Source organism: Salmo salar, chromosome ssa12 (assembly GCF_905237065.1).
Source record: "Salmo salar chromosome ssa12, Ssal_v3.1, whole genome shotgun sequence".
Taxonomy (NCBI): domain Eukaryota; kingdom Metazoa; phylum Chordata; class Actinopteri; order Salmoniformes; family Salmonidae; genus Salmo; species Salmo salar.
Genome location: NC_059453.1, coordinates 77,998,755 through 78,017,373, shown reverse-complemented (window position 1 = coordinate 78,017,373; position 18,619 = coordinate 77,998,755). Strand labels below are relative to the sequence as shown.

General features: G+C 42.8%; 1 protein-coding gene across 2 annotated transcripts in view; it reads left to right on the top strand.

Moving 5' to 3' along the window:
• Positions 1–18,619, top strand: part of LOC106565798 (cadherin-4-like) — a 378,562-nt gene that overhangs the window by 154,034 nt on the left and 205,909 nt on the right. For both annotated transcript variants that reach the window (XM_014133344.2, XM_014133343.2), the window contains exon 3: positions 9,634–9,657. In XM_014133344.2, coding sequence (XP_013988819.2) covers positions 9,634–9,657 — 24 coding nt within the window. The remainder of the gene's footprint in view (positions 1–9,633; positions 9,658–18,619) is intronic.

Sequence of the window (18,619 nt, the reverse complement as noted above, 5' to 3'; positions counted from 1 at the left end):
TCATTGAAGAAAAAGTATTCCTCCAGTACGGAGTGAGTAATCGCTGTCCTGATATCTAGATGCTCTTTTCGGCCATAAGACAGAAACATTATGTACAAAATAAGTTACAAATAACGCAAAAAAACATACACAATAGCACAATTGGTTACGAAATCGTAAAACGGAAGCCATCTCCTTCGGTGCCATCTCTTTAGAAGCTATACGATATATAATAGCTATCACTTTAAAGTTGTCTGGACATTTATTTCTATGCAAACATGATAATAAATATACATACATAGGCCTAGTCATGAATGGACAAATGTATGCCTGTGCATGAACTCATGTCATATACTGTCACGTCCTGACCAGTAAAGGGGTCATTTGTAATTGTAGTATGGTCAGGGCGTGGCAGGGGGTGTTTGTTTTGTGTGTTTTGGGGTTTTTGGTTCTAGGGGATTTTGGTTCTAGTTTTCCATTTCTATGTTTCTTTTTCTATGTGTGGCCAGGTATGGCTTCCAATCAGAGGCAGGTGTCTTTCGTTGTCTCTGATTGGAAGCCATACTTAGGCAGCCTGTTTTTCCTGTGTTTTTGTGGGTGGTTATTTTCTGTATAGCCTGTGTGCCTTATGGAACTGTTTCGTCGTCTGTTTATTTTGTTTTGAGTGTTCTTTCAAATAAAGAAGAAAGATGAGCACTATACCCGCTGCATTTTGGTCACCGTTCATCGACGCTTGTGACAAATGCATATCCTCAAATATTCATGGGTGTCACAGCTACTCCAATGACAGAGTCCTGTCCTTACTGTCTACTGTAAAATCCTATATAAATGCATTTCAATCCATTGGTGCTGAACCAGTGATCCAGCAGACCTGTCATTGTGTCTCTGTCTCTGAGCCTGAGATTCTCTGGCTTCCTGTCTAAGAGGAAGCCCAGCTGGGGAAATCACTGAATCAGCTGCTGATTGGCTCACTGATGGAGACCATTTGGAAGCCAGCATTGCTGGAGGAAATTGAATTACCCTCACAATCTGTTGGCTTCTTTTTTTTATCTCCACAACAGCTTATGTAACGAAGATATGGAGAGATGATGCAGTTTGGTATTGGTATTTTGGGGGTATTTTGTTAGGATCCCCATTAGCTGTTGCAAAAGCTGCAGCTACTCTTCCTGGGGTCCACACAGCACAGTTTGTTTATGTATGTGTGTGTGTGTGTGTGCACACATATTCATTTCCATTGCAAACACCTGATATTTTGTTGATTCACAGTGAGGCATATACTGTTTTTACTCATGTTCTATCTACTTTGTGGCCAGTCAGTCTGTCAGAGAAACATTACTGCCTGTGATGCTGCGACAGCATGGGTACTTTGGTAGGACATTGTAAAAGAGCTGTTCAACTCTGGTGCATGGACGTGATTATTTTGGGAGTTCTGTTTATCGCTGTTGCCCCCTGAAGAGCCCTATTATCGGTGTTATGAAATATTGTAAACAGAGCCCAGGCTAGGTTCCACCACTGTGCTCACAACAGCCTCCATATTCTGGTGACTGACAGCATAGGAGATGGAGAGAGAGAGAGAACAAGAACAGACATGGGAAGAGAAAAACAGACAGAGAGAGCGAGAGAGAGAACAAGTGAGAAATAGAGAGTCAGAGAGCGAGAGAGAGATAAGACCATCCCTCTCCAGCTTCAACAGTCTAGGAGTTTATTCCACAATAACAATGGATTCTGTTTCAGTGATCACTCAGTACATAACCCATCATCAGAGAGGTTTAGAATGGCTCGCTCCGAGATCACTCATTACATAACCCATCATCAGAAAGGTTTAGAATGGCTAGATGACATGGCGTGTGCTGAGTACATATTGTAAACAGATACATATCTGCACATCAACAACCACACATCAACACATTTAGACCTGTTGTTTCCTATGTAAGAAGTCTTCACTGTACTTGATAGCCTTGATTTGCTCCTCTAGGGCCTTATTACCATATTAGAATGCATGTAAATGTTTCAGCCCATTGTGCTTCTATTCAGTCACTTTAGTACAATAATTAAACTAAATAAACATACAGCACTCTACAATAATGCTTTTATTTTCCGTATTAATCAGACAACTCATTAGGCAGTAATGAGCTGACTCTTTTGATGCTCTTCTTGTTTGGGCAGAAGTTGGGAGCATGGGGACTGAACACACACATGCACACAAACACACGCACGAACGCACACTCTCCTATAGTCCCACTCCAATTATGGCAGCATCTCACCCGGGAAGGAGACCACTTACCCAGCATTCACTTTATGAATAATTGATTGTTTGTAAATACACTTTTGGTCTCTGATTAATTGTTTTCTAGACATATTCATTTGCTAAATTAGATTAGACTTTTAAATGCATTATTTATTAGCTGAACACTCTCTGGCAATTAGGCAACACTAGGTTTTGAAGGGTTATTGTCAAACCCAGATTTGTTATGCATGATTCCGATTCAGAAAACTTTAATGTCCTAAATGACGAGAGTTCATTTTGCAACAGTCACAATGCATACAGACAAAATCACATAGCTAAAGATATTTACAAGCAAGTAGGCTGGATAAGTAAAAATGCATAATAAAAATGTCAAGATGAGGCTACATGTACTGTACATGTTAAAGTGCAATTAGTCCAACATTTTATTTAATTGTAGTATTGCATTCGGACTAAAAACACACTGCTATACGACACACACATATGCAATCTCTCTCACACGCACATGCACACGCACACACACACTCTCTCTCAAACGCACACACACACACACACACACACACACACACACACACACACACACACACACACACACACACACACACACACACACACACACACACACACACACACAAGCACTGACACAGGGCGTCAGGTGGTAGCTTCCATCTGCTGTATGGTGTGCAGAGACTTACACTGAAGCAGACTACCTGTAAGCTTTTGTGCCAGTGAGATGTCAATCAAGCTTTCACGTAAGCTACAGTAGAGCAGAGTTCCTCACTCTTTAGTGAGAACTGAATGGTGCTTGCATCCTCAGTACACATGTAATATTAATGTTGGGCACATTCACTCTGCCCAAGTCTCTGGGCAGCCATCAACCTCTCTGAACAACCACACGCAGACAGGAAATCACACAGCAAATGTGGATGTAATGCTGGGCTTTCAGAGGCACAAAGGTGTGTTTCTCTAATTGATGGAGGAAATGAATAGCTCTGACCTTTTTCCCTGGAGTTGTAATGAGAGGAAGTATGCACCATCCCTTCCTGTGACTTATTTTATCCCAGCAGCACATCTCTCTGTAACACCTCTAGTAGGTAATGCATTGTGACCACAGCTCAATGCAATACAGTGATTCATCAATACCCGACTGTACTGTGAGACTAGTATTTTCATTCAATACATTATACATTCTATCAATTGTACATTGATTACAATTCCTGGGACTCGGGAGCATAGGTTTGTCAGCATCAGGCCCTCAGTGCATATAAAGGATAAAGGTGGTGGTGGGGGATGTGTGAGACAGGGGATGAGACTTACGGTGAGTGCCAAGCTGTGGCCAGACATCAGAACTTGGCGGTAGGAGACCAAACACAGGAACAGGACACATGATGTTGAGGGGACAGAACTATTGGCTGCCCGTCTGAAGCCCTTATGAAGCCCTGTGGTAAATGTTAATGCTCAATATATTAACTTCCAAATCACACACTGTTAAAGGATCTATAATGTTCCAGTCTAGAACCTGCTAATAGGCTGTGGAAGAGGCTTGAATACAAGACAGCCAGCCCTGGCTCACCCTGGGAGACTGGGAGCAGGACAGTCAGCTTGAGTCTTCTCAAGGGGATGGCTACAAGGCCTACAGAGGAGAGAGAGCAGCGCTAGGCTGCTGCGGGTATGCCAAATATAAGGCTGCCTGCCAATTTGTGGGGATACTGGCAAGTGCAGCGCAGGCTGAATCCTTAACAGAGGGAGATGAATTATTGAAAAGGTGCTTGGAGTTATGTAGGGGTGGATAGAGATGCCTTTGCATGCGCTAGAAGAGAGAGGCGGGACACATTACAAAATGTTTAGGGCCTAGAAATCGACGGGTTTGTAGTTTGTTTGGATGTTTCTTGTTTGTTTTGGTTCTAAAAAATACTATTTACTTGGTTGTACAAAATACACAAGTTGCTATACACACTTTCACAAGTTGCTCAGCCCCCCCGAAAAAAGACTGCGCTTGTCTTTTCCTACTCGCACTGACTTTGCTAATAATTTCATTATTGTGGAAAAATATACATGTACTTACTACGACTGTGAGATGTGGTTGTCCCACCTAGCTATCTTAAGATGAATGCATTAATTGTAAGTGGCTCTGGATAAGCGTGTCTGCTAAATGACTCAAATGTTGCTTGGATGCTAATCTTGTTAATGCATTTCATTATTTGATGCTAACTCTGCACCATGGGTAAGTCAATAGATGCTCTGAAAATAATTGTATTCATAAACAGCCTAACAAACAAAGCATAGAGAGACACAGTAAAGTACATTATTGGCCATGTTTTCCCCATCAGCATAGCAACCTTCTCTCTCTTTGGGGCACGTTTAGATTCTGCATTCATGCCAGTCACAGTTACTAGTGTTCTACAATTGTGCTACAAAGTGTTTTGCTGTGATTAAACAGCAATTTGAGGGTCACTTTGGTGAGCAGGGGTGGACTGGCAGGGGGTGTTGTTGTCAGCGCTCCAGACTTCCTGTGACGCCCGACGCAGAAATGAGGTCAATGAATGCAAAACAGCATTCATGGAAATTGTCCCTCATCGAATCTGTGTGCAGCTTCTCCGTTCGAGGGCATCAGAGGGGCAGAAGGCATAGAGAGAAACTGTCTAGAACACAAACAGCTGGCTGCTTCTCTCCTCATCCAGCTGGATCTTTCAGTCTTTATTTTTGCCTAAATAAAGACCTAAATATATACATAAATGTAGCGTGTCGTGGAATTCACTGTGTTTCATTGCGAGACCAATATCGCATTATAGACATCACAACAACTGGGGTCTATTCAAGTTACATTTACATTTACATTTTAGTCATTTAGCAGACGCTCTTATCCTGAGCGACTTACAAATTGGTGCATTCACCTATAATATCCAGTGGAACAACCACTTTACAATAGTGCATCTAAATCTTTTAAGGGGGGGGGTTAGAAGGATTACTTTATCCTATCCCAGGTATTCCTTGAAGAGGTGGGGTTTCAGGTGTATCCGGAAGGTGGTGATTGACTCCGCTGTCCTGGCGTCGTGAGGGAGCTTGTTCCACCATTGGGGTGCCAGAGCAGCGAACAGTTTTGACTGGGCTGAGCGGGAACTGTGCTTCCTCAGAGGTAGGGAGGCGAGCAGGCCAGAGGTGGATGAACGGAGTGCCCTTGTTTGGGTGTAGGGCCTGATCAGAGCCTGAAGGTATGGAGGTGCCGTTCCCCTCACAGCTCCGTAGGCAAGCACCATGGTCTTGTAGCGGATGCGAGCTTCGACTGGAAGCCAGTGGAGAGAGCGGAGGAACGGGGTGACGTGAGAGAACTTGGGAAGGTTGAACACCAGACGGGCTGCGGCGTTCTGGATGAGTTGTAGGGGTTTAATGGCACAGGCAGGGAGCACAGCCAACAGCGAGTTGCAATAATCCAGACGGGAGATGACAAGTGCCTGGATTAGGACCTGCGCCGCTTCCTGTGTGAGGCAGGGTCGTACTCTGCGAATGTTGTAGAGCATGAACCTACAGGATCGGGTCACCGCCTTGATGTTGGTGGAGAACGACAGGGTGTTGTCCAGGGTCACGCCAAGGCTCTTAGCACTCTGGGAGGAGGACACAAGGGAGTTGTCAACCGTGATGGCGAGATCATGGAACGGGCAGTCCTTCCCCGGGAGGAAGAGCAGCTCCGTCTTGCCGAGGTTCAGCTTGAGGTGGTGATCCGTCATCCACACTGATATGTCTGCCAGACATGCAGAGATGCGATTCGCCACCTGGTTGTCAGAAGGGGGAAAGGAGAAGATTAATTGTGTGTCATCTGCATAGCAATGATATGAGAGACCATGTGAGGATATGACAGAGCCAAGTGACTTGGTGTATAGCGAGAATAGGAGTGGGCCAAGAACAGAGCCCTGGGGGACACCAGTGGTGAGAGCACGTGGTGCGGAGACAGATTCTCGCCACGCCACCTGGTAGGAGCGACCTGTCAGGTAGGACGCAATCCAAGCGTGCGCGGTGCCGGAGATGCCCAGCTCGGAGAGGGTGGAGAGGAGGATCTGATGGTTCACGGTATCAAAGGCAGCAGATAGGTCTAGAAGGATGAGAGCAGAGGAGAGAGAGTTAGCTTTAGCAGTGCGGAGAGCCTCCGTGACACAGAGAAGAGCAGTCTCAGTTGAATGCCCAGTCTTGAAACCTGACTGATTAGGATCAAGAAGGTCATTCTGAGAGAGATAGCAAGAGAGCTGGCCAAGGACGGCGCGTTCAAGAGTTTTGGAGAGAAAGGAAAGAAGGGATACTGGTCTGTAGTTGTTGACATCGGAGGGATCGAGTGTAGGTTTTTTCAGAAGGGGTGCAACTCTCGCTCTCTTGAAGACGGAAGGGACGTAGCCAGCGGTCAAGGATGCGTTGATGAGCGAGGTGAGGTAGGGGAGAAGGTCTCCGGAAATGGTCTGGAGAAGAGAGGAGGGGATAGGGTCAAGTGGGCAGGTTGTTGGGCGGCCGGCCGTCACAAGACGCGAGATTTCATCTGGAGAGAGAGGGGAGAAAGAGGTCAAAGCACAGGGTAGGGCAGTGTGAGCAGGACCAGCAGTGTCGTTTGACTTAGCAAACGAGGATCGGATGTCGTCAACCTTCTTTTCAAAATGGTTGACGAAGTCATCCGCAGAGAGGGAGGAGGGGGGGGGAGGGGGAGGAGGATTCAGGAGGGAGGAGAAGGTAGCAAAGAGCTTCCTAGGGTTAGAGGCAGATGCTTGGAGTTTAGAGTGGTAGAAAGTGGCTTTAGCAGCAGAGACAGAAGAGGAAAATGTAGAGAGGAGGGAGTGAAAGGATGCCAGGTCCGCAGGGGAGGCGAGTTTTCCTCCATTTCCGCTCGGCTGCCCGGAGCCCTGTTCTGTGAGCTCGCAGTGAGTCGTCGAGCCACGGAGCAGGAGGGGAGGACCGAGCCGGCCTGGAGGATAGGGGACAGAGGAAATCAAAGGATGCAGAGAGGGAGGAGAGGAGGGTTGAGGAGGCAGAATCAGGAGATAGGTTGGAGAAGGTTTGAGCAGAGGGAAGAGATGATAGGATGGAAGAGGAGAGAGTATCGGGAGAGAGAGAGCGAAGGTTGGGACGGCGCAATACCATCCGAGTAGGGGGAGAGTGAGAAGTGTTGGATGAGAGCGAGAGGGAAAAGGATACAAGGTAGTGGTCGGAGACTTGGAGGGGAGTTGCAATGAGATTAGTGGAACAACAGCATCTAGTAAAGATGAGGTCAAGCGTATTGCCTGCCTTGTGAGTAGGGGGGAAGGTGAGAGGGTGAGGTCGAAAGAGGAGAGGAGTGGAAAGAAGGAGGCAGAGAGGAATGAGTCGAAGGTAGACGTGGGGAGGTTAAAGTCACCCAGAACTGTGAGAGGTGAGCCATCCTCAGGAAAGGAACTTATCAAGGCGTCAAGCTCATTGATGAACTCTCCAAGGGAACCTGGAGGGCGATAAATGATAAGGATGTTAAGCTTGAAAGGGCTGGTAACTGTGACAGCATGGAATTCAAATGAGGAGATAGACAGATGGGTCAGGGGAGAAAGAGAGAATGTCCACTTGGGAGAGATGAGGATTCCAGTGCCACCACCCCGCTGGCTCGATGCTCTAGGGGTATGCGAGAACACGTAGTCAGACGAGGAGAGAGCAGTAGGAGTAGCAGTGTTATCTGTGGTGATCCATGTTTCCGTCAGCGCCAGGAAGTCTAGGGACTGGAGGGTAGCATAGGCTGAGATGAACTCAGCCTTGTTGGCCGCAGACCGGCAGTTCCAGAGGCTGCCGGAGACCTGGAACTCCACGTGGGTCGTGCGCGCTGGGACCAGCAGGTTAGAGTGGCAGCGGCCACGCGGTGTGGAGCGTTTGTATGGCCTGTGCAGAGGAGAGAGAACAGGGATAGGCAGACACATAGTAGACAAGCTACAGAAGAGGCTACGCTAATGCAAATGAGATTGGAGTGACAAGTGGACTACACGTCTCGAATGTTCAGGAAGTTAAGCTTACGTTGCAAAAATGTTATTGACTAAAATGATACAGTACTGCTGGCTGGTGGAGTAGGCTAGCTAGCAGTGGCTGCGTGTTGACTTTGAACGTGTAGCTGGCTAGGTAACCTCGGTAGTTTCAGTACTACACCTTGTCATGATACAAAGCAACTTTGTAGCTAGCTAGCTAACATAACACTAATCAAGACGTTCCTTGTAGTGTATTTAGTTTCAACAATGCTGCTCGTCGGTAATAGTTGGCTAGTTGGCTAGGTTAGGAAAAATGGCGTCGCGGGGGACGGAAATAGCTGGCTAGCTAACCTCGATGGCTGGCTAGCTAACAATTAACAATTATCAAGCTATGACAAAGACAACTAGGTAGCTAGCTAGGTAACACTGCACTAGTCAAATCGCTCCGTTTTAAAGTATTAGTAACTACAGCGCTGCTAGTCGGTAACGGTTGGCTAGCTGGCAGTGGGTTAATGATGACTAGGTGTGTTGAGTAAGTCTGGCGCCGCGTCGCGGCTGGCTAGCACACCTCGATAATACTCAAACTCAAACTACACAATTATCTTAGATACAGAGACAGCAAAGACAACTATGTAGCTGGCTAACTAACACTAACGCCACACTAATCAAGTCGTTGCGTTGTAATGTAATAGTTTCTGCGGTGCTGCTAGTCGGTAGAAGTTGGCTAGCTAACAGTGATGACTAGCTAGCTAGCAGCTAGCAGTGTTGACTACGTTAGGAGGACGAAGATAGCTAGCCTCGATAATTACTCAGTTACTCTAAACTACACAATTATCTTTGATACAAAGACGGCTATGTAGCTAGCTAAGAAGAATTGCTCAGATCAAACAAATCAAGCCGTTGTAATGTAGCGAAGTGTAATATTACCTGTGGAGCGAAGCGTGGTGCGACTGCTCGCTCCAAACCAGGGTTCGTTGTTGATGGATCTAAGTGCTCAAGGCAATGTAAAGAAAAAGGAGTGTAAGGAAAAATGTTCCAGTTGAATTGCAGTGTGTGCAGTACACAACATACCAGAATGTATGCACATTGCGCTCTTTATTTGAAGTGAGCTCCATGTTTATTTGAAGTGAGCTCCAATAGCTCCATGTTCTTATGTCACCCAAACTTAAAGAGTGTGTGATTTATTTGAAGAGAATGACAGTGTGTGGATGTCTTTTTCTTTCCTCATGATAGAAGTGATAGATGACTGCTCAGCAACTTACTAAGCAGGATGTGTCTTTGTTGGTTCTGGTTTCCATTCTGTGTGATTTGTCTGTTGTTTCTTTTTCCTTAACCACTCTCTGTTGTTCAACAATGACACAAGTTTGTATGGCCGCTTGATAGCTAGCATGTTGTGTTCTAATTGTTGTATTCTCTCTCCCTTCATCTCTTTCTCTTCTCTCTCCCTGACAGACACCAGCCTATCGAGTGAACGTGGTAAGTACTGCAGAGGCACGTTTCCCTGATTTAGATATGGCTGATTTGACTGCGCCAGATTGGAGATGTTTTTGTGGATGTGCAAAGAGCTGTTTTCAGGTGTTTGTCTCAGGGGGAGTTTGATGCCATGAGCACAGAACATCATTTGCATCAGCAGGAAGCTATTTTCCTCTTCATCACTTTTCATGTTACATCAATTTTGGAAAGGGAAAAACATAAACCGAATGTAATTACCAAAACAGCAGCGCTGGACCGATGTGGCTGATCAGAGTTTGAATTTGGCATATTGTCCTTGCATGTACAGGCAGTGCTTGACTTGGGATGAAAGAGGTGCGGGACTTTTTTTTCAAGTGGTGCGGGTCTTTTTTCAAGAGGTGCGGGTCTTTTTTTTCAAGTCGGTTCATTTGACTATGTTCACAGAAATTCACAAATAACATTAAGCTATAGAGATCTCTGATTATTCACTGTTAAGGGTTCATACACATTTTGACAGATGGAATTTCATGGCTTTTCCATGACTTCTAACCAAATTTCAATGACCAATAATTGGTGGCGTCTCTATGTAGCCTACATGAAAAAGTTACATAAATGTGGTATTGACACTAGAAGGCTGTTGGTCTCTGATCCCATTTAGGCCTGCTATCTCCTGCCGTTGTGCCATTAATCAAGGCACTTAACCCCCACAAAGTAGAATAACTGCACTGTTATGCTACTGTATAAAACAAGTGGTCAACCATCCATCTGGAGAGTTACTGGGTGTGCAGGCTTTTGATCCAGCCCTGAAACACACCGAGTCTGCTTATCAAGGTTCTGTTGACCAGCTGATGTTTAGACTACAATGTGGTGTTAGAGCGGAGCTTGAACAAAAGCCTGCGCACCCAGTACACTCTAAAACATGTTGGGTTGTTTGCTTGACCCAACTGCTGGTTTGCAGGCATTGGGTTACTTAGTCGGGTTGTTTTCTTTAAAAACGGTTGGGTTATTGATGCTGGGTGCTTGGTTATTGAGGTATGATCCAGCGGATCAGAAGACTGGAAATAGTTCCAGTTCCTGTTCATCATAGTTCCAGTTCCCGTTCATCATAGTTCCAGTTCCTGTTCATCTGTTCTGTTGCATAGTTATCATATTTTAAGGTCGAACAATATCGCTTCAATATCACTGACGGATTTTTATGAGTTTGCTAAAAGCCTATGTAAATCCCATTGTTGACATACAATAAGGTGGTACAGTATAGCTTATTAGGCAATGAAATGGTATACCTTATATTTAATAAATAAGAGTAATATTATAGACGAATGTGTAAAGACAAATATTATAAACATTTGAATTTGCAGTATGTAAACTTAACATGAACTTGCTGAACAGGATGACATTTTCATGACCATAAGAACCTTCATTCGACAACTTGCTCATTCAGGTATGGCACATTCTCAATGTGCGCATTCTCAAACTCGAAGTCTACAGGCACCCATACACCGGATTCACAGACTAGCGGAATCAGGATATAAATGTCACCTCTCCATAGCTATTAAATACAGATCCCATCTTCATTCCGCTTTGATCAATCTTTTTTTGACGCTGTGTGAGAATCCAGTCCAGCGATAGGCTACTTTGTTTTATAGAGCTGCGCAGTTCCCCAAAAATTGGATGTGCTGGTATGCCGCTCCGGACAGCTCTGGCCCAAATCAAGCACTGTGTACAGGATATATTCACTCTGCCCTATTTAGCCTATTGGCCTTCTTTGTCTCTAATGATTTCATCTTTCATCTCCTGCCCACTGTCTCTTTGTCTTTATACAACTGACTATAATGGGCTTCATTTCATCTCCACATGGTCCATAGAAGGACAGAGCAGAGAGAGCAGCTATGTGATCTCTGAGAGGGGGAGGAAGACAGAGGGAATAGGGCATGATTTCTCTCTTGCCTTTCCGTCACCTATCACCTATCAAATAATTTGAATGATACTGTATTTCAGAGGGAGAGAGGTATGAAATAAGTAATAAAAGGGAAGGAGTGAAAGGCAGATGAAAGAGTGAGAGAAGATAGAGTTAAGCCAAGGTTTCTGTGCCCTTGGCTCTTTGTACACTGCTGCTAGGAGGCAGCGGGGGGAGAGGAAGAGAGCGACCCAGCTTATCACTATCTTATGCTAACTAAAGCACATGGCCTACCACACACTGCTGACCAGGTGTGAATGCATGTGAGTGGTACGCTTGATTGAATGTGTCAGTGTCAGTGACTATAGGACCTAGGCCTTCAGAGAGACCAAAAATCTTTCAATACGTTGTGTCAAACAAAAAAAATACAAAAATAACAGAAAACATAGCATCACTTAATGTGTCCGACATCATATCTTCTGTAGTCAGACCATTCTGGTTCTAGTGAAGGAGGAGCAATACTTTTTGATGACATTATGAATGAATCAAACAGGCCTGGCCGTGTTTTGGGCTCCCGCACACAGAGACAGAACCGGCATGGACACAACATGGCACACAGCATAAAATAATGCACAGTTTACACAATTTATGGCAGCCACTATCCCAGTATCACACTATCACCAATAGCGACAACAACAGTGCCACATCAAAGATGACAGGCTCATGGTGCTGAAAGGACAGCGACTGTAATACCTGTGCACTCCATGGCGCTGAAGAAGAGCCAATTTTAGTCAAACACAGACATGGCTGATAGACAGACTACAGCAGTCACACGCAGCATCAAAAATGTTAGAGAATAAGCAGCCCGTTCACTCCATTATGATAATTTGAAAAGAAAGTTTGAAAGTTAATCTTGAAAAGAATGATGCTAACAAATTAGCAACCACATCCACCTTGAACTAGATAACAGCTGCTGTAGCCGCCTGTCGCCATTGTTACACTACTACAACACAAGCTAGCTAACATTCTCACACTACTACAACACAAGCTAGCTAACATATTCACACTACTACAACACAAGCTAGTTACCATTGTCACACTACTACAATACAAGCAAGCTAACATTATTAGTGTTAGCATGAGAAAACTACTGTTAGTGACACTGACTATTTTCTCTTGCGATTCTATTTCGTCTTCTTCATCTTCTTCTTATTCTACATTAAAAATGTTTTGTCAGATATTATTCATCCTAAGCAAACACATTTTTTACATGAATGATACATTGGAGATAATATAAGACAAGTACCGGAAACAATAGAACACTATGAAATATCTGGGAATCCAGGCCTGCTATTCATAGCTGACTTTGAAAAGGCCTTTGATAAAGTACGACTGGAGTTTATATATAAATGCATGGAATATTTCAATTTTGGAGAATCTCTTATAAAATGGGTTAAAGTTATGTACAGTAACTCTAGGTGTAAAATAGTAAATAATGGCTCCATCTCAGAAAGTTTTAAACTGTCAAGAGGAATAAAACAAGGTTGTCCACTATCGGCATATCTATTTATTATTGCCATCGAAATGTTAGCTGTTAAAATCAGATCCAGCAATAATATTAAGGGATTAGAAATCCAGAGCTTAAAAACAATGGTGTCATTGTACACTGATGATTCAAGTTTTCTTTTAAATCCACAATTAGAATCCCTCCACAGCCTCATAGAGGATCTAGATACTTTTTCTAACCTCTCTGGATCAAAACCAAATTATCATAAGTGTACTATATTACGTATTGGATCACAAACCAATACAACTTTTACGTTACCATTTCATTTTCAATAAAATGGTCTGACAGGGATGTGGACATACTCGGTATACATATCCTGAAATAATGAAATTATCTCACTCCAATAAAATTTAATAGAAAGTTTGCAAAAATAGATAAGATCTTGCTCTCTGGAAAGGAAAATACCTGTCTATTTGTGGACAAATCACCCTGATTAACTATTTAGTCATATCACAGTTTACCTATTTTCTAAAGGTTATGCCTACACCTAGCGACCTGTATTTTTAATTATATAAGCAAAAAATATTCGATTTGATTTGGAATGGCAAGCCAGACAAAATTAAAAGGGCCTATTTATATAATGAATATGAATTTGGAGGGTAGAAATTATTAAACATTAAAGCATTAGACGTCTCACTAAAGGCATACACAAGTTATACTTAAATCTGAATTGGTTCTCTAGCAAATTAGTAAGAATGTGTCGCCCCATGTTCAAGGATGTCCTTTTTCCCTTTATTCAGATTACAACTGCTCACTTTCGGTTATTTAAAAACAAAATTATCTCCAAAATATCATTATTTTTTAAACAAGCCATGGAAAGTTGGTTGCAATTTCAGTTTAATCCACCAGAAAAGACAGAATACAACAAATATTGTGGTTAAACTCAAATATGCTAATTGATCCAAAAATAAAAAGTGTATTGATAAAATGTTTAAAAAAGGTATAATCTTTGTAAATTATATCATAAATAGGACTGGTCGAGTTATGTCACTCATGCCGCTAACACAAATATATGGAAATGTCTACTCTACCCAAAATTACAACCAACTATTTGCAGCATTACCACAAAAATGGAAGAGGCAAATGGAAGGGGGATAAAGTAAGGAACTTGTCTGACGGCCCTGCATTAAGAACAAAATTGGTTAAAGAAAATTGTGATAAATATAGATATACCAGTTTCATTTAAGGACCAAGAAATGGACAGCTGTGCCATACAGATTGCAAAATAGTTGGGAAGAGATTTTCACTGTACCGATTCCATGGCATATGGTTTATGAATTGACACGCAAGACGACACCAGATTCAAAACTTTGAATTTTTTTATTTAAATTATTATACAAAATTCTTGCAACCAATAGAATGCTATATATATATATATTGTGTGTGATACAACCTTCCCAGCTCTGCAGATTTTGCTGTGAGGAGGCAGTCATTAAATATTTTATTTTGGTACTGTCCATATGTAGCTCGTTTTTGGTCACAGGTCCAGGAATAGCTGAAGAATTGCAACATTTACCTGGAGCTTACACTGCAGATAGCAATAACTTTAATTTACAATCTGTAGAAACTATGAGATTGAAAAGGTTCATAACTTTAGTGAAGCATCACAGGACAGTAGAAAAATAAATTGCGAACAGAAATCCAATATGGATGGTGTTAAGAGATAGATGAGAGGGGTTGAATGGAGCTGAAGGGTGGAACTAATAACAACAAGAAGCAAATGTAAAACATACTGTGTCTGTAAAATGTATATAGGTTCCGAACTTTTGTGAAATAGCACAGTTACAAATATATGGCAAATAGAAATCAAACTGAATGGACATCAGAAATAGAGGAAGGCCAGGACTAAAAACAAAGACAATTGTAAACTAGATTGTGTCCATAAAATGTATATAGTATGTATAAGCTGGAGGTAGAAACCTATGTGTTATTCACAAAATCTTTAGACCACACTATCTACCAAGAGAGTTCTCATCTATATTATTCGTAGCTGTCTATTTACCACCACAGACCGATGCTGGCACTAAGACCACACTCAACTCTATAAGGCCATAAGCAAACAAGAAAATTCTCACCCAGGAGTGGCGCTCCTAGTGGCCGGGGACTTTAATGCAGGCAAACTTAAATCAGTTTTACCAAATTTTTACCAGCATGTTACATGTGCAACCAGAGGGAAAAAAACCCTAGACCACCTTTACTCCACACACAGAGATGCATACAAAGCTCTCCCCTGCCCTATATTTGGAAAATCTAACCCTAATTATATCCTCCTGATTCCTGCTTACAAGCAAAAACTAAAGCAGGAAGTAAAGTGGTTGCTCCACTAAAAGTTTTGCGATTATGCTGCGGTACTTAGAGGTAATTTGTGGTTTAGTACGGTACCCTGCGTCACAACTTCATTGCTCCAGACCAGCGCAAGGGGGAGTTAGAGCACTGATTATGCTTTTGGGTCCTACTGTGTCTCTAACTGACAATGAATGGGTGACATAAACCTAAATAGAAACTGATAATTGTGCACGACATCAGTATTACTTACTAAAACTGTTGTTACACTAAGGTGTTCATTATTTATTTATTTTGTTAGGATTATTTTGCTCTTACTGTAGTACTGTAGGCCACTCCCAACAGGTCACATTGTACAGTGCCTGAGTGGTGCAATGGTCTAACACACTGCATACACTGGTTCCTCCTTTAAAAGTTGCGAGCTTGCACCGCGGGACTAAGGAGGTACCAGCGTCACGGCTTCATTGCTCCAGACCATCTCAATGGGGAGTTACAGCACTCATTATGCATTTGGGTCCCGAGGTTTTTATAAGACCAATCATATCGAGTGGTTCCAATGACACATTTTGACACGAGCCACCCATCCCTGGGTGATGATGGCTGACAAAATGTACAATTGAAAGGAATATGTTAGTTAATGTAGAGACAAACGTTTGTACATATTCTTTTGTCGAAGTTAATTTACGAAAATCGCTATTTAGCAAGTTATCTGACTAGCTAACATTAGCCAGCTAGCTAGTGTTGGGAGAATGAATTTGTAATTTGTGTTGTTTAATGTTTTAGGGACTCCTGAGAAAACCAGCAAATTAGTCTGTCGTCTTGTGAAACAATGGATGTAAAGAATCTAGCTAAAGCATTTACTGCAAATGTAATGTACAATTGTGTAAGCTTGCCTTGTAATGCAGCTGAAGTAACATAGCTAACTATTTACTTTCTTATTGTGTAGCGGAGGATAAAAATAACTGTATGCCTATGGATGTGTAACTAGCTACAGTATGTATCCAATCTGTGTATGGATGCTAAAACGTTAGGTTCTGAACTAATATTCATACCAATCTATGAACCTCAGTTGTTGTATCAACTTCAAGTCTGAAGGGCATTATTGAAGCCTATGTGTAACCAGTGTGAAATGGCTAGCTAGTTAGCGGGGTGTGCGCTAATCGCGTTTCAATCGGTGACGTCACTTGCTCTGAGACCTTTACGTAGTTGTTCCCCTTGCTCTGCAAAAGCTGCGGCTTTTGTGGAGAGATGGGTAACAATGCTTCAAGGGTGGCTGTTGTCGGTGTGTGCAGAGGGTCCCTAGTTCGAGGCGAGGAGACGGAAGCTATACTGTTACATATGGATAGAGTAGAATATAATAACTTTATTGTGCCAAGGACTTCCTTTGTTTCAGAAAAAAGTTGCTTTCAGAACAATTATTTTTGATTGAAAATAAAAAAGATTTTGCTCTCGACAAAAAGACACAAATGTACTTCCATAGCATATAACAATTTGCCTGTGAATAACCACACCTTCATACAAACGTGCTACTGTATGCAGAATTCTTGACGCACAACCGAAGATGCTGCCATATCCTGCCAGCACGCCCACAAGTGAGCCACTCAGGAGCAGAATGATGACGCGTGGAAGAGGGAAAGGAATGAGATAGGTACAACAATTTGTTGCAAATTGGGGAGGGGGGCTAATAGCTGAACAATTCAACCTTTACTAAAGAATAGTCTAATAGCCGAGCTAGGTGTGAAACCCCCCCATCACAGACCAGATTTGCCCTAACGACCAAGGGGTAGCTTGCTACTCAATGAATAAAGTAATTACTTTTCAAATAAGTTACCTTACATGTTATGATGGCTGACAATTTGTTAGCTACGCTGTCCTTACAAACCACATAGCATATCATTACAGCAGTATATACCGGTATGTTAGCTAGCTACCTAATGTTAGTAGTTATACATCAAACTTGCCAGTATATTAACTATAGGCTATTTAATTACCCAACATTTATTGACTTGATTATTCTCGTCATTCTTAGCTTAGCTAAATGGTATAGTCGTTGTGCTTTCTCAATGGACATTTGGGTGCTTTCGTAAATTCGCTCTGGCTATCTATATGCTGGACAATGGAACGAGTCAAAATTCACCCAAGGCTGAAAAACGGCTTATGAAGTTGGCTAAAATGGAACACTGATGCGAGCCCATAGCAAATGAATGGAATCAAACATTCGCAGAGCCTGTTTTGACTGGTGATGCTTAGAATTCCATAAAAAAATGTATCCCTTTTTATTTTACCACTACAATCTGTTCATTGGACGAAACTGTGTAGAAAGTAAACAGCCGCACCTCGATGGTGTCAACTGTACTTATGTCTGCGTAATGAAAAAGTAGGGAAAAAATAAAAATGTATGACTATTTCTGGTCTAGCGATCGATGACAAACGAGCTCGCTGCCCAGACTTACATAAGTACAAAGAGGAGATTCTCCTGATTAAAATGGTGCCTGTGTAACAGTTTTGCTTTCATCCCTCTCCTCGCCCCTACCTGGGCTCGAACCAGGGACCTCTGCACACATCGACAACAGCCAACCTCGAAGCATCGTTACCCATCGCTCCACAAAAGCGACGGCCCTTGCAGGGCAAGGGGAACAACTACTTCCAGGTCTCAGAGCGAGTGACGTCACCGGTTGAAACGCTATTAGCGCGCACCCCGCTAACTAGCTAGCCATTTCACACCGGTTACACCCGACTTGAAAAAACAAAATATACACAGTGAGATATTTGGCGAAATAGACCGGCATGCCTCTCCATAGGAAAACAATGGGGGGCAAAAAGTATTTTCGGGCTAGCATTTGATGACAACCGAGCTAGCTGCCCAGGCTTACATAATTAGAAAGAGAAGATTCTCAGAGCAAGAGCAACACTTTCAGGGGCATTGCACTAATAATGGCGCTGACTAGGGACAACGTTCCCGCTGTTCTAGCAGGTAGCTGGAGCCTAGATGGAGGGTAGGGGGAGAATTCTATCGTGAAATGTATTTCTAAGTTAGGTTCTAAGTTATTATTATTAATAACCTCCAAAATATTGTTACATATTATCAAGTTGATGGCACAGTCATATAGCCCGGCACCTACATAAAGCTGAGTGACTCACTCATTCATGGCTTTGGATCAAAATAATAAGTACCAACATTCTTTCTGATAGTCTTTAATAAAGAAATGTTTTGGTTATCCTGACCTGGACACCGTGTA